Here is a 22,269-nt window from a genome sequence, read left to right as displayed (position 1 = left end):
GTGCAGTACGTGCATCAGAAGGCTAAAATTTTCTATTACTTTTAAATCTTAGATAAATTGTGTTTGTCTAACATAACCTTGAAAGAAAAATTGTGATTTAAGTGATAAAGCAGGTAATGCTGCCCCCTGCAGGCAGCGTTTGGACCTGATGCGGGAGATGTATGACCGTGCTGCAGAAGTACCCAGCAGTGCTATAGAAGACTGTGACAGCGTGCTGACAGGCGGCGACCCTTTCTATGACCGTTTCCCCTGGTTCCGTCTCGTTGGAAGGTGTGTGGTGACATGACATATCATTACCCTCCTTAAGGAAACGTCGTATCTTCAAATCTTCATAATAACTATGTTATTAGATAAGGAAAAATATTTCAAAGGTATATAAAAGCTTTCTTATTACAGTGATGATATGCAAAAACATATCTTAGTTCCAATCTGTTTTCTACCCATGATGTATTTCTAATGGATATATCATCAAGGCCAGTGAAGTAATCGTTGTACTGCAGGGTGTGTGTTTCACTAATAGAGCATATTCTACTGAAGGGCCTGCCACAGCACAGTGAGTCCTCCTTCAAACGTCCATCTCACCGGTATATACAGTTCTCCAAATTGGATCATATATATCACAGTAACAAGCTACTCATAGTGTTCAAACATTGTACCCTTCACTTATTCAGAAAAGTGCCATGGGCTCAGGCTCAAAGTGTAAAATAGGAACCATATCCCATAGCTCTCTCCTTATTGATGTGAAATGAAATAGTGGTAGTTATTTAGTACTTATTTATTTATTTCATTGTATGTGTATATTTGGTAACCCATTGGTGCTGAGAACATCTGGAATTTCACCTCTTAAATTGACATAAATTTTGGATCTGAGGAAGTATATGTACATATCATCGCTGTCCGAACAAAACCTTATATATCCAAAATGGTAAGCAAAGGAAAAGGAAACATTGTTCTTAGCTTTTAATGGACTTAATTTTTTTCCACAGTAATTTTGGATCATTTCTATTGGTCCATTCATCATGAGATGTTCACACAGTGTAAATAGCATGTGTTTGTAAGTAAATGTAGTACTACACAAAAAAACCAAAAATCGAGATAGAAGGTTTTGTTCTGACAATGTCAATGTATTTTATCTTCTGTATGGGAAGATATCAAATATATTGACAAATGGTGCACATTTAATTTGTATATGAGGAAATATATGTACATATATTTTTTCTTCCGTATGCATTGCAAGTCAAGTTAGGGACGTTTGGATTCTTCGAGAATTGAGCAGCGCAATCAGGTGACCCAACCCTTACAGCAAAACAGCAACTAACTGGGTTACCATACTAACTGGGTTCCCATGTCTTTGGCTACACCAGCAACCCCCTATTCACCTCATGCCTTAGTGAGCAAGCGAATGACCGCATGGCTTCCCCTGACCTCTCCGAACCCACCACCACCTCCGAAGTCACTGAGCTGGTCCAGTCACGGCTCCGTGGAGGGGTGGGGGCGGAGTTGGAGGACTGCAGCGATGATCTTTTGTCCGATGACCTGTGCTCCGAGCTCGGCGACGAAGACGATGAGGATGAAGATTTTGAGGATGATGAGAGGGGTCTTTGCCAAAGCTCCGGCGAGGCGGAGGACCCCTTTTACGAGCGCTCTCCTTTGTTCAGTGTAGTGGGAAGGTTGGTGAGGTTTCAGGAGCATGCTGGAAACTAGGAGGAAACTAGCTCTTTCACACTGAGACACAGGACATCTGTCTTCTGTCACATATACACGTGCACACCACAAACACCATGTACTGAGGTGCCAGGTTTTTAGATACATGTATGTTGCACACTCACTGGTCATTTTATCATGTACACTTACCATATAATAGCACTTCATAGGTTTAGAGTCATTGACTGATACCCATCAATTGCTGCACAATTTATCAGCTCCCTCAATAGAATCAATAGAAAGGGAGCACCACTGACCAGATTTGAATGGTTGATCATTCTCAGTACTGCCATAGTCGTGTCACTGTGGTATGAGTGGAGTTGGTATGAGTGAATCAGGTGCAAACGTGTTGCTAGGGTTTTTAAACCCGATCCACACTCTACCCTCTTGTACATCTTTCTGTCATAAAGTACAGTATGCAGACTGTACATCATCAGTTTCTATGTTCCTTTTTTTTTTACATTTGTATAATTCGTTCTCTTACCCATAAATATTACCTTCTGAACAGAATGGGAATTATGGTGTTTTAAGTTGTGTACTCTCAGCACAGCAGTGACAAAGTGTTTTAAAACCTCAACAACACTGCTGCGCCTGACAGACTTACATTAGTGCCGATCACACTACCAAGTCACTACCATGCCAGTATTACTGCTGTGCTGAGAATGGCCCACCACTCAAACAAGTCTGGTCAATGATGGTCCTGTGGGGTCCCTTTCCATTGATAGATGAGGTAGAGGGTGGCTGATAAATTTTGCAGCAACAGATGGGCTATAGTTAGTGATTGTAAACCTACACTTCAAGTGAGATCAATATGAAAGTCGACCTTCTGCATACCTTCTGTTTAACTATGTTTAGTCAAAAGTGTAACTGAAATTACTTACATTGCTTAAAGTTGGATGTTTACACAATTCCTCACCCCAGTATGATTTAATACGATACAGTGGTGTCTCGATATGATACATTTTTTGATATAGCAAGTATATCCAAAGTATTTTCATGTTCAATCCTGAGATCAAAATTCAGTTTGATTTTCAATATTTAGTATGTTAAAAATGTTAGAAATTATTTTGCAAAGTTCTAATTTTATACTACACAGATTGGTTTGGTTATCATATAAGTAAATGTATAGCTTAAGCCCTACCACCTCCACATCCACTTTATTTGGAAAGGATGCTCCCAGATGCCTTGTTTTGATCATTCACAGTGGTCTCCATGAGTGATGATAAATGAGAGACCCTTTTGAAAAGACTGAGGGCATATTGGTGATATTGTTTTAAATTAGATCTATTTTTTGGTACATTTTGAAATGATTACACCCTTGCACTTATATGGTAAGGTTCCCTGATAAAATGGCCAATGATCTACAAAGTACCTTATAAATATAAACTAATACATAATACATTAGCAGCTTATTGTCTCCACAGTAATGCAAACTCAAGCATGCCAGTCACACATATCAAACTGTACACATACAAACTGACACTCTTACTCAATCAAGGACAGATTAATCATACATCTTTTTTATGGTATGTACACACATTTGCTTCATAATCACAGCAGGGGTTTGCACAATCTTCCACCCCGTCTGTGCTGCTGTCTCATTTACAGTGGAATGTGGTTGACAGCCAGTGCTGCTGCTTCTGTATATGGAAAGACCTGAAGAGGAGTTATCACTGCATAGAGTTGGCATGTAAACTGATTATTGTAGACATACTGTAGAGATATTTAAAAAATACCAATTCCTTTGAGTATACTGTACAGTAGATGACCATGTTGAATGATGAAAGATGTTTGAAAATTGTCTCTATAAATATACAACCTCAGGTTGTATTTTGCAGACCATGAATTTGGTAGACATTTTTGGGCTTTAAACCTGTCTTCTCTCATTTCCATACATTTGACTTTCATCTTAACTATGTGAATACATACCTTTGGCATCTAGCATGCACAAATCTGGGATGAATTGCTTCTCCAAAATTATTGCTTTAACATGTATGTGTTTATAAAGCATTAGCACAGGATCTTCAGTGTTTAGTATGAAATGGAATTGATTTGTCTCATTAAAAACAACCAAAAAATCGGTCTGCAGGAGGTGCTTCATGCCAAGGTGTGTGTCACAGCTTTACCTGCGCTGCATCACCTAGTGCTTCTTCAAAGAAGGCCAAACAGCTTTGAAGTCTTATGTAGACACATGCATAGCAGATGTTTGTTTTGTCAAACACAGAAACAAACTAGTTTAGATGTTTCCTTTACAAGGAATGGATTACCGATGAATAAGATCCAGTGATTCATCCGTGACTCGATAATTGGTTCCTGTAACATGGCAAAGCAGTAATTCAGGATGTCTCCCATATCTCAAGATGAAAGAGCTGGTTTCTAAAACAGTTGTTTCTACTAGGCATGCCACGGCATTTGTTTAATTTCACATTTTTTGTGAGACTTGACACAGAGACCTTGGATTGGCTCACACGTTTTTTGTTTTTGTAAAATGTTGTACATCTGTGACTGGATGGCTTCTTATTGTTCATTTTTAGGTGTCATATTGCTTTTAGGAGCTGCACTGTTTGTTCAAGCTAAGTGGTGCTTAGTATTTTCATTTGCTTTTTGTATCTTTGAGTCAAACCACAAAACACTTTGAGTTAAAACACCTTTTTGGTTACTTTTTTTGTCCTGAGCATGCCTTAATTGCACCTCACCAATCTTGTCTTCAGCTGTTTTCTTTGCAGACCACACCTTTCCCCTTAAATGTCTACCCTCCATGGGATTATGGGAAACGTAGTTTTCACATTTTAGGCCATGCATCTGAGACACAGACGGATTGTGTTGAAGAAACATAAAGTTGGAGAACAGGATTGCATCAAAGATTCTGCTGAGTCAAACAAACGATCTTCAGCTTGTTCTTACTGACATTCCTGCTCACCTTCTTGACCCCCAGTTGTAATCTCACTGTAAACATTAGACCTAATGATTTGTTTTTGTCCTGATTCTGAATTGGTATTCACAAATCGTCTTGTTAGGAGTGTTTGTGACCAGAATCATCAACAGTGGAAGAATCTGTACTTCTAGTTTGAGGTGATTTGTGAATGTACACACTTACATGTTCATGCATTTACTCACTCCCCTCTTGCACATTCATACTGACATTCACTTGTATTCTGACTACTTTCTACTTGTTTGTAGCTTCATAAATGAAGAGTTTAGTTCCACTCCTAGACCATGCTCCTTAAACCCACTAAAGGACTTTAAAATTAAAAACAAATAACTCATATGCTCCTTTTAGACAGAGTAGAGTGATCTAACTTAGCCATTGATTCAACATTTCCAGTGAGGGGGAGTCATCTTGAGGGCCACTACAGTCCCTGCTTGTTTGGTTGCTTTGCAGCTGTGTGTTGTGTTGTCCATTGTATTGAGACATTAAGCCTTTGGACCCAAAATACATTTCTCTTTCATTACCCCCTTTTCACCTATCTCTCCTCCAGGGCCTTTGTATATCTGAGCAATCTGCTGTATCCTGTGCCGTTGGTACATCGAGTAGCCATTGTCAGCGAGAAGGGAGAGGTCAAGGGTTTTCTGCGAGTAGCTGTGCAGGCAATATCAGGTAAGATTGGGACCTTAAACTCTCTATAAACTAAGATTAAAAAAATCACCCCAAGTCTAGTAATACACCAATGAGGATGATAAAGAGTTAAGACAGTCTGTCTCACTAACTACATGAAGGCTATTTTTATAAATACATGAGAATGTGGTAGGACGTTATGGATCTAATCCATTAAATTAAATACATTTTAGTTTTACTATTTCACACTTCGCAAAAAACATCTGCTTGGTTAAATGTCCAGCATCTTTTAGAAAGCTTTGGGAGCACACTGACGAAATGGCTCGGTTTTAAGGTCAGTCATAAATGGGTGTGTAGGCCTGAGACGTATTTCACAAAGCAGAACTTTTTGGTTAGCCAAAAGTCAAACTTGTCTAGTGGGAGAAGAACTGAATAACCTCCAGTTGTGGCTTAAATTATCTGGCTTTACTGAGGAATTGTGCTTTGTAAAATACCCCTGTTGTGGGTGGATCTGAAGGACACGGTGCTTGTGACTTCATGAGGAAGTGAAGTGAAGGCTCTCTGGTTTTTCCTCCAGCTGATGAGGAAGCACCTGATTATGGCTCCGGTGTACGACAATCCGGAACCGCCAAGATATCCTTTGAGGACCAGCAGTTTGAGAAGGTAAAAGACACTCAATGCATAGAAAGTAAATAATCATGATAGGTTTTAGGACCATTTTATTGACCGAAGCTTGCCTTGTAGGTTTTTCTTTAGCCTTAGAAGATTTTTTTTTTTACTAATCAAATCATTGTATTACATATACATGTAATATTTAGTATATATATGTTACATGCATTGTATTTTTATTTTATATTAATTAGTGAGTTACATAATAAATGACATTTTCTCTCGATTTACATTCTGTTTTAAGAGACGCAGCATAAATATGCGGAGGATCTTTCTTTCTGCAAAGCAAGATCTAAAGAAGAAAATATCTGTTCTTTTACTTAAAGATACAAATGTGATATGAGTTGAAAGGATCTGCACTTTGGCCAGCATTTCTTCACTTCTTTAAAATAGCTGTAACTGAAAAATCAGTCAGGTTAAACCAGAGAATCGCAATCCTGTCTTTGGAGCCCTGCGGAAATTTGCAATTTTATTGTATTCTGAGTCTGAGCACACCTTTGTCAGGAAAGCTCTGGTTTGTTCAGTACAGGGACAGGGGAATAGATCTGGGAACGTAAACCCACCTCTTTCTCGTTCAGTTCCAGGCAGACTCCTGCCCTGCCACTCTGTCGCGCACTGGACTCTCTCAGGAGGAGTTGCGCATTGTGGAGGGTGAGGGGCAGAATGCAGATGTGGTGCCTTCTGCAGATGAAGTCAACAATAACACTTGTGCAGGTAATAAACGAGGTAGTCAGGCAACATTATAGTTGCAAAATGTATCCACTGTGGTTTAAAAGTGCATTAGTTTATGTACATTCAGTATGATTTAACTCCTTAAACCTTAACAGCCTGTATGTTGACCCACACTTCAGTTCCACACTCACAGCAATAAAACATATATATTACATTTATTGTAGCTACTTAAACATTTATATTAGTTACTGAATAATAAGAATATTAAGCTTAATAACTTAACTTAAATAATAAGAAGCCTGAACTTGAATGGGTTGAAGAATAGTACAAACAGAATATTTCAATAAATATAACACGTGAGTTAATGTAACAACATTAATATATGGATATTATTTGACATGCTTCATTTCTTCTTCATTTTACCCCTTGAACCCAAGCCTTATTATATAGTTAATAATGTTCAGATGTATAATTTGGTAACTGCTATGAAACTGCTATGATGATGTGTAGACTGAAATATTAGCAGTTATGTTTCAAGAGTTTTTATGTGTATATGTTCACATTCTTTGTTGTCTCTGCAGCCAACCCAGAAGACCTGGACAGCCCAGTTAAGTCAGGTTTGGATGGTGTTCTGGATGGAACTCTGGAGCACCTGAAGATTGGCGAGGTTTTCACATTCAGAGTCACTGTGCTCCAAGCTTCCAGCATTTCTGCAGAGTATGCAGACATCTTCTGCCAATTCAAGTAAGTGCATCTTTTCTCTGTAGTTTGTTAACTGGATAAGAGCTAACATTATGGTAGTAGCTCCCTTTTTCAAATCATTCATTGTTGTAATGGTGAATTCTGTGGACAAAATCAGCACTGTGAGCAAGTAAGTAAATGTTTCTTCATATTGGTAGATATTGCTAAAGTATTTCATTAAACCCTTGTGGAATCTCATCTTCTGTTTTCCAGTTTTATCCATCGGCATGATGAGGCATTTTCCACAGAACCGTTGAAGAACACTGGACGAGGTCCACCTCTGGGCTTCTATCATGTGCAGAATGTAAGATTGCTCAAACCAAGGAACCATCCCAGTTTTGCTTAGATGAGGTGGTAAAACGGGAAAGACACTGTTCCTCTGTTTTTTCAGATTGCTGTGGAGGTTACCAAGTCTTTTGTGGAGTACATAAAGACACAGCCTATTGTGTTTGAGGTGTTTGGACACTATCAGAAGCAGCCTTTCCCTGCTCTGTGCAAGGACCTTATCAGGTAGTTGCCTCAGATTTGTCATAATGTCCTACTGTCCTATGTTGTTTTTTACCCCCTTAAGTTGAACGTATTCTGTAAGTAAGTAACCTTTTTATCTCTCTCCGTCTCTCTTTCGTTAGCCCATTGCGTCCATGCAGAAGACAGTTCCCAAGAGTCATGCCTCTGTCCAAACCAGGTGAGAGCAGAAATTAGTGTGAATCAGGTCTGATCAATAAGTCAGTATATATGTAGACCATTACATTTTCCACAGCTCCATAAAATGAAGCCAGGCATTTTGAATGTTTTTTGTATGTTTGTCATGCTGTGTTATTACTAGGGCTGTCAGTATCAGCTATTTTAATAATTGAGTTAACTTGGAGGTTTTATCAAAGTGAAGCAACAAAAAATAACATAAATGTCCAACAAACCATGCACGTCTTTTTAAGGACTTAATACTTTACTGGATAAAAAATCAACAGTGAAGCTGTGAACACTTCAGAAACCCGCAAAAATATGGGATTGTTCATCAGGTTCTGTTCTTTTCCTGAAAGAGAGACCAGTAGTTTGCATTATCATTGTGCAAATTGCTAATTAATATCTGCTGATTCATTGAGAAATTTGTGTTCTTAATTGAGCTTAATTGTTATCATGACAGCCTTAGTTAACACCACTGCCTTAGTACCTTGTCTTGGCTCTGCTTATTTGTTGCTTTTTGTGTTGCTGTTTGGGGTCCATGTCACTTCAGTTTTGTGTCATTGGGGGTGGGAATATAGCTGCAGATAACGACACCCCACCTGAACGGGAGAAGACCCTGGAGCTGATTCGATACCTGGTGCCAGATGTCTTCAATGGGGCGTTGGTGGACTCCCTGTCGGGACACGCACTTAATGCAGCGGGCGTGGCTGTTTCCTTCCTCCTTGAGGGGGAGGAGCAAGCAAAACTTCCAGCCCCGCCCCTCTCTATCTGTTCAGTAATAAAAGCACAGAAACCGGGTCTGTAATGATCATGTGTGTACAAGGTCAAGGAAAGTCCCTGAAACAAAGGTTGTCCTCTAATCTAATACAGTTAAGTGTATTTCAGTATTTTTGTAAAACTAACATTAGTGTCTAAACATTTTATAAACAGTAACATTCAATAAAATATACAGTCATATTCAGAAGTTTGGGTTTTCTGGTCAAATGACATGTTTTGTTAATTTTCTAAGTGAAAATAAGTTAACACATCAACTACAGACAACACACTTCTGCAAATTTTATTGTACAATTACTGGTCATTTGCTAAATGTAATGTAACATTAAGCAGAAACGGTGGCCTGTGCAAAAGTTATGGCTCATTTTATATGTTATGTTATATTTTTTTCTAATATGCTTAATATGCTAATAAAAATACAGAAATAGGCCATTATAATTTGCAAAAAAGCACCATTTAAGTTTGTCCTCTGAAGAGAATGTGTTTACTCATTTTTAATTAGAGTCAAACTTTGGCATACATGTGTACATTTTACGCTGTTACATTTTGATCGTTTGTCGCTTTATTTGTCACGCTATCCAATTAATCTGGTCAGCAAAATACCAGAGCATTGATTGGAGGATGTTTTGTTCTAGGGACTCTTCTCAGGCTTGTTCAAAAAGAGTGCAAGTGTCCAACTCTTTTTCCTTTAGTTCCTCCTCATTATTAGGACATACACACTGTTCTATATTCAAGGATTAAAATTGTATCACTGCTTATCGGTGATAGGTATACATTCTTCACAGAATCTGTGCAACATGTATGTATCTCGTGTTACGTTTGTATCTTGTGTCCTGCTTTGCTTGTTACAGTTATCTCTTTACATTTGCAGGTTGTTTTTCAGAAACAAAGATGATTTCTACATTTACATGAAGAGTATAATGATTTTGTGAGAAAAGAACCCATTTAAAGAATATTTAACAGTACAAACATTATTATATATATGCATAATGTAAGGATATAGTTAGCCTTGGATTTTGAAGGTTGACTGAAAGTGCGTTATCAAAAATTGCAGATGTGGAGGGATACCTGTTCAGAAGTTGAATTTGCCTTTCCTGTGAATCCCTGACTTTCCTCACTTCCCCTTTTCTAACTCTACCTCTACCTCTTATTTCATCAATTTTGTCACATCTTCCTTCCTTATCTTTAACTCTTAATTCCTCTCTTGCAGCTTGAGTGAATAGACTCCCTTACAGCTCCTGGTCATTCCTAAAATTGAACATGTCTCTCTTTTTGTTTCTCGATTAGTACCTGCTACAAAGTTGACAACCCTCACACGACCCACCGCAGGACCCTGCCACTGTAAATATGACCTGATGGTATTCTTTGAGATTTGTGAGCTGGAGGCCAATGGAGAGTGAGTTTATCTTCTAATATCTTCTCCTTTTTGACCCTGCGTCAGCTGCATGAATTTTACAATGAGAGGATTAGACACATTTCAACATAGATCATAAAGGAGGTTTTGGATATCGGTTAAATTTTTCGGTACTCTGAACTGAATACTTTAAGGCTGACTTTGCCCACGGTGTTACTGTGAACTTTGCTACTGCAGTTCTGCAGAATTTGTGTAGTTACTACAGAATTTTGCAAGGCTGACTTTTGCATACTGTGTCTTTTTCCTGCTACTGGGATACTGTGCTGTAAATCTATGTGTGACTTTCCTTTGTGATAATAACTTCTAAAAATATTGTATTATGTTTATTTGTACTGCTTCCAGATCAGTTTATGCAGACTACTTGTTTAAACTGTGCTTCTGTTACCCTCTCACAGCTATGTCCCTGCTGCAGTCGATCATAGAGGTGGAATGCCCTGCCATGGCACTTTCCTTTTACACCAGGTCTGCTTTGCTATCCCCTTAATTTCTTACATCAATACACAAACATATAAGCACTAATATATAAGCAGTATTCATCTAAAGTAGACAGCCCAAAAGAATGCAGTATAGAACCCTTTTTACAAACATTTGAGATGCTGTGTAAAATGTAAATAAAAACAGAATACAATTATGTTTAAATCATTTAAAGCCTTTAATTAATTGAAAATAGTACAAAGACAAATGTCAGTGTTGAAACTGAGAAATTTTGTGGGTTTTTTTTCAATATATGCCCATTTTGAATTTGATGTCGGCAACAGATTTCAAAAAAGTTGGGAAAGGGGCAACAAAAGACTGGTAAAGTTGTGTAATGCAAAAAAACATCTGGAACATGGAACATCTCATATCTGATTAGGTTAACTGCCAACAGGTCAGTGACATGATTGGGAATAAGAAGAGCATCCCAGAGAGGTTGAGTGATTTAGAAATTAAGATGAGGAGGGGTTCACCTCTCTGTGAAAGAGTGCGTGGACAAATCCGTTTCTCCATTTGTTGTACGTTAGTTGGCAGTTGCTGGTCCTGTTCTAACCTCACCACCATCATCTGCTGGTGTGCAGAAAAGCACTCCATCCGCCATGATCTCTTTCACTCACAGCTGTTACATTAGATGTTTTTGTTCAGTTATTTTATGTTATCATTTTCAATAATAACCATTCATTTTCAAAAAATAAAAATAACGAGCACAACAATTGAAGAATAATGTTTCATTATTCAATATTCAGAGAATCTGGAGAAATCACATGACATGGGTGACTTGCCTGTCAGTGATGGCACAGGTTAATGCTGAATGTTATATACAGGTTTTGGAGGAACATGTGCTGCCATCTAGATGACATCTTTTTCAGGGAAGGTGTTGCTTATTTCAGCAAGACAATGGCAAACCACATTCTGCATGTGTTACAACAGCATTGCTCTGTAGTAAAAGAGTCTGGTGCTAAACTGGCCTGCCTGCAGTACAGATCTATCACTTACTGAAAGCATTTGGTGCATTATGAATTGAAAAATACAACAAAGGAGACCCTAAACTGTTGTGCAGATTAAATCCTATATCCTACAGCAATTGGTCTCCTCAGTTCTTAAAGGCTTACAGATTTTTGGTGAGAAGAGGTGATGAAACACAGCGGTACATATGCCCCTGTCCCAACATCTTTGAAATGGGCAAATTCAAAATGGGCAAATATTTTTCAAAACATAACATTTTTCATAACATTTCTCAGTTTCAGCATTTGATATGTTGACTATTTTCAGTGAAATATGGGGTTTTTGGGTTTGCCTATCATTGCATTCTGTTGTCATTTGCACAGCAACTTTCTGGAAATGGGGTTATAGTTCAGAAGTGTAGTTTCAAGTGCTTAACATCTGTTGACATCTTTCTTCTTACAGGGAATCCAAAGGAGAGTGACTGTGACTATTGTGCATGAGACCGGGAGTGACATTCAGTGGAAAGAAGTTCGTGAGCTGGTTGTAGGTGAGTTTATCTTCTTACCGATTCCTGTGATCTGTAATCTGAAACCAAAGTGGCAGTATGATCAGTAGGAATGTATATATGTATATGTAGACTGTGTAGACTGTGTATATATATATATAAGAATTCGAAAATGTAATAGAAAACATCAGATCAACTGATCCAGCAGTGACATGGTATGCTGTCATTATATGTCAAAGCATAATTAGAATATTTGGAGTGTTTAAGGCTTCGGTTTGTGTTTCAGGCCGCATCCGGAACACGCCTGAAGCAGATGAGAGCATTATTGACCCCAACATTCTCTCCCTCAATATTCTGTCTGCTGGAAACATCCGCCCAGCCCCAGATGACAGGCAAGTTTTTGAATTCTGATGATCTAAAGAATCAGAGAGATGAACTAAGATAATTAAGACAAGTAATGATAAGTTAATGAATATTTATGTCATTAACTAATTAACTAACCAATATACTTTTAATTATTCAGTGAAATAAGAAGATTATTTTTCTGTAGTCTTAAATATGTATTGTCTGTATCAGCAGCTGTGTTACCACAGGCACTCTATGCTTCTTAAGTGTTTTACTGTACTGATCTTCATTTCCTTTAAGGAAAATCCTCTCATTGTTGTATTGTTGGAGCCTTCAGGAATAGTCTAGAGTAGTAGATTTTCTCCACTTTAGCTTTGTACTGTATGTACTACCCCCTGTCTTCAGAAGGCCAACAGGTCTTTCACATAGAGCTGTGTATAAAACAGTTCTGTCCACTCCTTCCATTCTGCCTTGGCATCGGTTCTCAGAGAAGAGGCCAGAGCCCTGACAAACAGCACAGCAAAATGTAAAATATTATAACTTTTGCCATAGAGAAATGACACAGTGGCTCAAGAGAGAGCTTCAGAATCGCACAGCACCAGGGACAGCGCCAACGTTTGATAGAAAAGAAAGGCATATTAACTTTTTTACGCTCCTCTACACAATCACATCACCGTCCACTGCACAGTAGTGGAATTTGGCAGCCTCTTGGACGCTGGAGCTGCCACATTATTCAGGCTGCGAGGCTTCACCCACATTCTTAAGGATGTAAGCATTTCCAGGTAGATGCTTATCTTGTCTCAGTGCAACCAGACACACTCTGTACACTCCTCTCTCAAAGTGCTTATAATGCCAGATGATGCCAGAGTTGCAAAAAACCGGCTGCTGCTGTTGCATTGGCCCCTCTTCAGAGCCTGGTGCATGATGGGACCCATAACCAGGAGGCTATGGGTCTGGATGCTGTGAATGTTTTTTATTTGTTTTTTGACTGACATACTGACTTGGCACTCCCATTCTCTTAGTTTTTTCCCCCTAAAATGTTAACCACTAGAGTTTCATTTGCAAGACAGAATGTGGTTCTATCAGTCTAGATGAAGGAGGTCACACATTTATTGGAAAACAAAGAAGTGTGCAGACAACAACAAATTCCCAGTGACTTTGTAAAGAATGTTTTCCTCCCCTGTGGATTTGAAAGAAGATGATGTAGTGAAAGTTCTCTAGTTCACCTCCTTGCTGGCTGTTTGACTTATGTGTCCATTCTTCATCTGTTCATCAATCCATTAACTCTGTCCATCCTGCACCATCTACCCTTCGTTGCTCAGACTTTACTAATTGCCCGCTGACCACTCTGAGAATAGAGTGCAAGGCATCGCTATCATTAACCATTGCATGGTTGTGATCTGCATGCAATACATTAAATGTTCTTGTCTGAAGCCTAAGGTTTGCATCTCATGCACTGTTAACAGCACAAAACAACTTTACACCCTATAAGCACGATTTCATAAAGTGTTACTTAAATTGACTGCAATTTAGTGCAACTCGCAGCATGATAAACAGTTGATGTGATCACTTTTCATATCAAAGTACAGTACACATCACTTCATTAACTTTCACTGAACCATTACTTACAGCTTCATCTTAGCTTTAACATACATTGATACTGCATAGCATCACACGCAGTCAGATTTTAATGGCTTGGCCTTTGGATTTTCCCTTATCACCCAAGTTATTCACGCTTTTTGCAAGTAAGCCCTAACCATAACTGCCTCTCCTCTCTTTGACAAATGTAAAGAGTTCTTTCTAAATCTCCCAGCTCCTTTTCCCTTCAGCCGTGACCTCCTCTCTTATGGTGTAACCACAGTGCTTTAGCGGTCTCCTCACATCAAACATAATCTCATACTTCACACTCTGATTCATTAAAAGGAAAATTTAAGAAGAAGATGACGGGGCACTTATACAGAGGCATAGCCATTTAGGCTTACTGTTTTGTTGATCTGTGAAACAAAATCGCTGCTTAGAATCAAGATGGCCATTGTAACAGTATACTCTCATCTGGCTAAGCCTCTGCCTTGAGCTCACGTCAGTAACATCATGGAGAGCTCTTGCTCTGAAACATCTGCCCTCAAGCCCACTAACGGAATGTTGTTTTGTGTTTTTGCAGACAGTTTCTTGATTCGGACATGCCTAGGTATATTGTTTTCGAATCCCTATGCTTTTATTCCCTCAGACACATGTAGAATATATTTATACATTTATTATGCATTATTTCTTTTGAACTCTCTGGTCATCCATCAAGTCAGTCTCCATTGTTCTTTACCTGTATATTTGGCTTCCCAGTCCTGCTGCGGCCTTTCCCTCTCTTTTTGTATCTGTTTGTCTCTCCTCCCTCCCTCTTTTCCCATTTCCTTCCTAAACCGTGGGGAGCGTTGCTTTGGCTCCCATGGAAATGTTTCTTGTGCGTGTGGCCTCTGTATGTTTGTGTGTGAGATGTTTTTGCAGGCATTTCAGGTGGCTGCAGAATGCATGGCTTGGCTTTTGTACGGACTGTCTTTTGGCTAAATCTTTGCAGGAGGTGTGGTAGAGATCAAATTGATCATTTCACATAACCTTCACTCAGAAAAGGAATCAAATATAGGACTTTCACATTCAATTTTACCTGAGAACACTCTTCGGCCCACACAAACTGTAAAAAGTAGCTATTTTAAAGGTTGCTTTTTAGCAGTCTGAGTCATTTAATGAGTCACCACTTCTTCGCACACCCACACGCACACACTCCATCTGTGTAAAATTTACTGTTCTGGCTCATAGCATATTTAGATCACATCTCTAGATTAGGAATTTATGATTTAATTAAAACTGTCCCACAGCAAGATGAATTTCCACCACAAATGTCAACGCAGTGCTGTAAAACACACTCGCTGCTGTGTTGGGCGATGGTTGAGAATCAGGCCCCACACACTGAGAGCGTTTATGATTTATGGACGGAGGAGTTCCCTCTGAGTCAGCCCTCTCTCCTCACACAAGCTGTAATCCTCAACTTTCATTCACCCTGGTTTGAGCTAATGTTATTTAAGATTTATGCTTGTTTCATGACCAAAGGTAATGCTCTTGTCTGTACAGTACATCCTAGATGAGTTTTATCTTCCAAGCTGAATTTGCTTAAGTTTTTGTTACACCACTAGTGGGCAGTGCTGCTCAATTGGCCTCTTTTTGTTCTACACTGTCTGTATAGTGTTTGTGAAAATCACTGAAACAATTCTGTTTATTCAGCGCATATTCAACTTTCTGTACCAGTATGTTAAAAGAATGCCCCATATTTTTTCAATATCTGTTCACCCTATCTGTAGCAAACAGTTGATTACCCTGGATAATAATAATGTATTTATTATCCTATTTGTCAGTGGCTAAACTAGATCTTGCAGGTCCAAATGTGATCTCATAACACAAACATTTGGGGACAGCCAAGAGAAATTTTGGTTAAACGTAGAAACTAACTGAGCATGAAATATCCAAAAGCAGGAGTGTGATGGTGCATTGTCTAACAGTATGCAAACCTGTTGTTAGCCTATGGATTCAATATAAGTTAACATGGCTGAAATGTCCCCACAGAAAACTCCAATTATGTATGTAGATCTGTGTTCTTGTGCAGACACACTATCATGTTGTAAATACATTACATCATGCAAGTGAACTTCCTGTGGGGTGATGATAGCGTTTTGCTAGCTAGATAGATTTGCTTTTTTATTGCTCCAAATTAAGATATTACTTTTTTGTCTTTTGTCTTTTGTGGAGGATGTACCCTTGTTTTTGATAGTTTTCTCCACATTCCAGCACCAAAGGCTTGACAAGTTGTCCCCAGATATGTACTCTCATCAAAAATGATGTCTGACTGAGCAAGACTGTGGGCTTTGAAAATGTTAACCACAAACCTTGTAGACTGAGTGTGTGAACTTTCAATATTCTGAAAAATGAAAAAAAACCACATATTTTGTCAGTAAACCAATCAACACGTTTACATGCACTTGGGTACTGAGGTAAAGGGAAAACTCTGGGTTTACATGAGTAACTTTACCTGAAAATATGAATGTACTGTACTACATCTGGAAGAATATTTAAGCCTTTTATTTTGTCAAGCATGCAGGTGGTTTTAGCATCGCTCCAGAAGTCTCATGTTGCCATCTTGCGGGTGCTGTGTTGAATGCTACTTGCTTAATTACAGTCTGTTTTCACTACAGCGCAGGCTAAGGAATCTGAAAGAAATCAGAGTCAGCTTATACATGTGCTGAGGACTCTGATTACTGAGATAAAATCCAGCTCTCTATCAGATTTCTAAATTTTTGGATTTGGATTTTTGCACCTTACTCCGATCTAAGAAATCCCAATATGCCGTTTACATGACCATTTGAACAGATAACTGCAGAAATCAGATTACGATTGGATTATTAAGTGCATGTAAAGGCACTCAGTGTAATAAGCTTTGCTATACTGAACATAGGTTGTGTCTGCGTTTTTGCCAGCTGAGCTTCTAGCCAATGAGGATTAGGCTCTGTCCTCATCAAGCTGCCTCACAGCTCATGCGGCTGAGTGGTGAGCAACTGCGGTGCCTTACTCTAAAAATTGCAACCACATTGCTCCAACATGATTATATATCGGCGTATTTCATTGTGACGTACCGGTGGCGCTTTCCCAAGTTGGACAAAAAAAAACCTACTGGTGTGTACCGCTCTAAGCTAGGCAGTGATCAGTCTGCACAGCGATACATTAAGCCTGTGGTCTTATAGCTAAGCTAGTGGTCAGGATTAGTTGACACAACAGGGATATCATGTATTGGCGTAATGCAACGTTTCCCAACTTTGGTCCTGGATGCCCATTGCTCTGCACATTTTAGAGCTTTAACTGCTTTAACACACCTACTTACACTCAGCGGTTGTTATTGGGTTAATTAGTTAGACCAGGTTAGAATTAGAAGAATTTACAACCATCTGCCTCTGTGTCTGCACACTGTGAAATTAGACCTCTGCATTTAACCCATCCATGCAGTGAAACACCCACATACATGCACGCTAGTGAACACACACACTAGGGGGCAGTGAGCACACTTGCCCGGAGCAGTGGGCAGCCCTATCCATGACGCCCGGGGAGCAGTTGGGGGTTAGGTGCCTTGCTCAGGGGCACTTCAGTCAAGGACTGTCAGTCGAGGGGATCAAACCAGCAACCTTCCAGTCACAGTGCTGGTTCCCTAACCTCCAGCCCACGACTGCCCCGTGTGTTGGGAGCAGGGAAAACACAAATGTGCAGAGCAGTGTGTCTCTGTGACCAATGTTGAGAAACAGTGGAGTAATGCATGATGGATATTGCAGTAAGAGAACATTGATGAACAAAAACATGAAAACGCTATAAAGTAATGCCAACCTAAAGATGCTGAGAGATACAATATAATACAGCTATAAATAAACACTGCATAATATGGCAAATAATATATTAAACTCTAGTTTTAGGCCAGAATTAACAATAAGGCCACATTTAGGCCCCTTTTACGATTGCAGAATGCAAGACACAGATTGTTATTCTCTTAACTTACTATTTGATATTCAGTAACCAGAAATCAGCAAATTGTTTTTACACTGCATACGTCACACTGGTTATTGCTGGAGTATTCCTTTAATGAGTATGTGCATAGTTTGCCAGCCCACATGTACTTTTTATTGAAAGCACCAAAAGCTCTGAACTTTTCAAGTCTGTAACAGTGCTAATGAATAAACAAGACACAGTGGAAAGCTACAAGTCTAGTCTCCTTCCAGTGGAAGGCCAGTAGAGTGTGAATGAGTGTGCTGGGGTTGGGTGGGGTGTACAGTAAAAGGCTCCTACAGGGCCTATATGGAATACCATTGCATACTCATCTCTCACACGTGTGATTCTCTGGCAGCAACACAGCATCTCAACACCTCAACACACCCCGCCCAACGGCTTTGAGGAGTGAGGTACAACTCAAACAGACCTACTTCTCTGCCTGCTTTCTCAGGAACACTTCATTTACAGCAGTGCCGGCTGGCAGAGGCCTTCAGATCCAAACACTAAAAGCTAAAAACTAATCCACAGACCCATTACCTCAGTGTTAGTACTGTTGCGCTAACTCACTCCTGTGTGCTTAACAATTCTCAAATCTCATTTCGGTCCTTGATGGAAAGTGAGCCAAAGTGCGTAAAAGGATGTTTTTTCTTGAATGTGCTGCCAGGACTATGACTTAGAAGCTGGACAGCCTGACAGGAGAGGATGAAGCGTAAAAATATTGAGGAGGTGGAAAATGCAGAGTTAATCTACTTTCTTTGTGTGAAGGAGTGAAAGTCACTCTTTTTCTCCCATAGACTCATTTGTATATGTTAGAGTTTCTGAGAATGAATGTAAACATAATATGAATAGTAATGGGCATAATATGAAATAAAATAATAGGCATTGATGTGTTTACTGTCCATTATCTCTTAAAACGGCACAGAAGGTTTTGACTAAATGTGAGTAGCAATAGTGTACAAGTTTGCTTGAGTTTATTTTCTGGTGATTCACCTCCTGTATTGCTCATCAAATCATATTCTCCAGATTCCTTCATTCAGATGTTTCTAAAGGCTTGATGAACTCTGTCCTATCAAGGGTCTGTAAATGTTTAAAAACTGGTCAGTGTGAAATACTGTTATTAACAAGTGTGACGAAGGCTTTTCCTTTACAATGCATTGTAGAAGGATGACTTTGTCCTCTGCTGTTTTGCTCCATCCTTCGCTTCAATACTGCTGTTACCATGCCTAAACAAATTTTTCTTGGCATTTCTCCTTGTGGGGAGTCCCTGGTGGTATCGTAGCCCCTTTCTGCAGGTCTGCCAGTGACCATTCTTCTAATGGAAAATCAACTCATATTGTTAATTAATATCAGTGGTGGACAGTAAAAAAGTAAATGTAATTTGTTACTGTACTTACAGTTTTTTCATGGATCTGTACTTTACTGAAGTATTTCCATTTTTGATGACATTTTACGTTCACTGCACTACATTTCAAAGTCAAATATTTTACTTTTTACTCCACTACATTATGCAGAATCTGTTGTTCCTTTTGGCTTATGTGTGCATAAAAACATAACCTGTCAAAACTAAAAAGCACAGTGCAAGCACACCGATTAACGTACAGTGTGCACTTTGTTTTGAGCTTGTTTTAACCTGTTGGACATATGAAACCAAGCATGTGGTTCAGCGACAGTGTAACAGCATAAAAGTTTGGGAGTGCCTATTCCTACATAACTGATGGAAGAAACTCCTGACTATAACCTAACTTTGTGTAAATACAGTGGTGCTTGGCAGTTTGTGAACCATTTAGAATTTTCTATATTTTTGCATAAATGTGACCTAAAACATCATCAGATTTTCATTCAAGTCCTAAAAGTAGAGAAAGAGAACCCAGTTAAACAAAAACACAAAAATATTATACTTGGTTATTTGTTTATTGAAGAAAATTATCCAATATTACATATTTGTGAGGGGCAAAAGTATGTGAACCTTTGCTTTCAGCATCTGGTGTGACCCCCATGTGCAGCAACTGCAACTAAACATTTCCGGTAACTGTTGATCAGTCCTGAACACTGGCTTGGAGAAATTTTAGCCCATTCCTCCATACAGAACAGCTTCAACTCGGAGATGTTGGTGGGTTTCCTCACATTACCTGCTCGCTTCAGGTCGTTCCACAACATTTTGATGGGATTAAGGTCAGGACTTTGACTCGGCCATTCCAAAACATTAACTTTATTCTTCTTTAACCTTGTTTGGTAGAACAACTTGTGTACTTAGGGTCGTTGTCTTGCTGCATGACCCACCTTCTCTTGAGATTCAGTTCATGGACAGATGTCCTGACATTTTCCTTTAGAATTCTCCGATACAATTCAGAATTCATTGTTCCATCAATGATGGCAAGTCGTCCTGACCCAGATGCAGCAAAACAGGCCCAAACCGTGATACTACCACCACCATGTTTCCCAGATGGGATAAGGTTCTTATGCAGGAATGCAGTGTTTTCCTTTCTCCAAACATAACGCTTTTTGTTTAAACCAAAAAGTTCTGTTTTGGTCTCATATGTCCACAAAACATTCTTCCAATAGGCTTCTGGCTTGTCCACGTGATCTTTAGCAAACTGCAGACAAGCACAGCAATGTTCTTTTTGGAGAACAGTGGTTTTCTCCTTGCAACCCTGCCATGCACACCATTGTTGTTCAGTGTTCTCCTGATGGTGGACTCATGAACATTAACATCAGCCAATGTGAGAGAGGCCTTCAGTTGCTTAGACATTACCTGGGGGTCCTTAGTGACCTCGCCGACTTTTGCACACCTTGCTCTTGGAGTGATCTTTGTTGGTCGACCACTGCTGGGGAGGGAAACAATGGTCTTGAACAATGGTCCTCCATTTGTACATAGTCTGTCTGACTGTGATTGGTGGAGTCCAAACTCTTCAGAGATGGTTTTGTAACCTTTTCCAGCCTGATGAGCATCAACAACTCTTTTTCTGAGGTGCTCAGAAATCTCCTTTGTTCGGGCCGTGATACACTTCCATAAACATGTGTTATGAAGAGCAGACTTTGCTAGATCCCCGTTCTTTAAATAAAACAGGGTGCCCACTCACACCTGATTATCATCCCATTGACTGAAAACACCTGACTCTAATTTCACCTTAAAATTAACTGCTAATCCTACAGGTTCACAGACTTTTGCCACTCACAAATATGTAATATTGGATCATTTTCCTCAACAAACACCTGACCAAGTATAATATTTTTGTGTCATTTGTTTAACTGGGTTCTCTTTCTCTACTTTTAGGACTTTAGCACTGCTGTAGACCACAATAAATTTAAACTTGTTTAAATTATACTCATTTTTACTTACACTTTGCAAATAAATCTTAAACAGAAACTCACAAAGTTATTTCATGGCCACTTCTAACTAATGGAAATTGTGTGCCTTAAATGTTTTGTGCTTTTTATCATTTTACTAGACATCAGCATCTGACTAATTAATAACATTCTATTAAAATATTGGTGTTAAAAGAGAATGTTTCATCTAAAATGAGTTGATAAAGCAGTTTTATTGCAAAAATGGTAATAGGACATTTGAGCCATAATGAATTTTTAGTACTTTCATTTTTGATACTTAAGTACATTTGAAAGCAAATACTTTTGTACTTTTACTCAAGAGGAGGTCTAAAGGGAGGACTTTTACTTTTACTGGAGTCATTTTTTATCTAATTTAACTTTGTGTACTGCCTTTCGCCCGAAGACTGCTGGGATAGGCTCCAGCATCCCCCCGCGACCCTGACGGAGAAGCGGCTTAGAAAATGGATGGATGGATGGAACTTTGTGTACTTTGTCCACCACTGATTAATATAATCAAATTAAATATTTTCACCTGTAACTCTGTTGTCAGATTAACTAGGATGCTTTTGGCTCTCTGTGTGTGAAATGTTGTAACTCTGTGTTGAAGTGTTAGGGAGAAATCCTTGCTGTGAAAACAGTCTCTCTACAAAGATGGCCATGCTGAGGTAAAATGGACAGCACGACTGCAGCTTTCTTGACATTAAAAAATCTGCCACACAAAAATATTATTTAAACACAATAAATACACTCTTGTAAATATTGGCTTGCTTGCTCACCTATGTAATATATATTTAATATAATTGAACAAAAAAAGCATCGTTCAACTAAGGGACCTCCAAAATAGGCAGAAAATGCATTTTATGGCTATTGTAAAAAAAGCGTTAGAGG

At 39.0% G+C, this 22,269-nt stretch overlaps 1 protein-coding gene across 25 annotated transcripts in view; it reads left to right on the top strand.

Moving 5' to 3' along the window:
• kif1aa (kinesin family member 1Aa) overlaps window positions 1-22,269 on the top strand; it is a 73,725-nt gene that overhangs the window by 39,204 nt on the left and 12,252 nt on the right. For 8 of the 25 annotated variants that reach the window (XM_017697970.2, XM_037534955.1, XM_017697981.2 and 5 more), the window contains 14 exons: window positions 133-270; window positions 1,365-1,670; window positions 5,184-5,302; window positions 5,817-5,923; window positions 6,508-6,643; window positions 7,183-7,345; window positions 7,556-7,646; window positions 7,734-7,852; window positions 7,972-8,027; window positions 10,088-10,196; window positions 10,610-10,676; window positions 12,096-12,180; window positions 12,425-12,530; window positions 14,645-14,671. In XM_017697970.2, coding sequence (XP_017553459.1) covers window positions 133-270; window positions 1,365-1,670; window positions 5,184-5,302; window positions 5,817-5,923; window positions 6,508-6,643; window positions 7,183-7,345; window positions 7,556-7,646; window positions 7,734-7,852; window positions 7,972-8,027; window positions 10,088-10,196; window positions 10,610-10,676; window positions 12,096-12,180; window positions 12,425-12,530; window positions 14,645-14,671 — 1,629 coding nt within the window. The remainder of the gene's footprint in view (window positions 1-132; window positions 271-1,364; window positions 1,671-5,183; window positions 5,303-5,816; window positions 5,924-6,507; window positions 6,644-7,182; window positions 7,346-7,555; window positions 7,647-7,733; window positions 7,853-7,971; window positions 8,028-10,087; window positions 10,197-10,609; window positions 10,677-12,095; window positions 12,181-12,424; window positions 12,531-14,644; window positions 14,672-22,269) is intronic. The other 17 variants (XM_037534959.1, XM_037534961.1, XM_017697986.2 and 14 more) reach the window with 7 other exon arrangements.

This window comes from Pygocentrus nattereri, chromosome 26 (genome assembly GCF_015220715.1).
Source record: "Pygocentrus nattereri isolate fPygNat1 chromosome 26, fPygNat1.pri, whole genome shotgun sequence".
Taxonomy (NCBI): Eukaryota; Metazoa; Chordata; class Actinopteri; order Characiformes; family Serrasalmidae; genus Pygocentrus; species Pygocentrus nattereri.
This window is presented reverse-complemented; position numbering and strand designations above follow the sequence as displayed.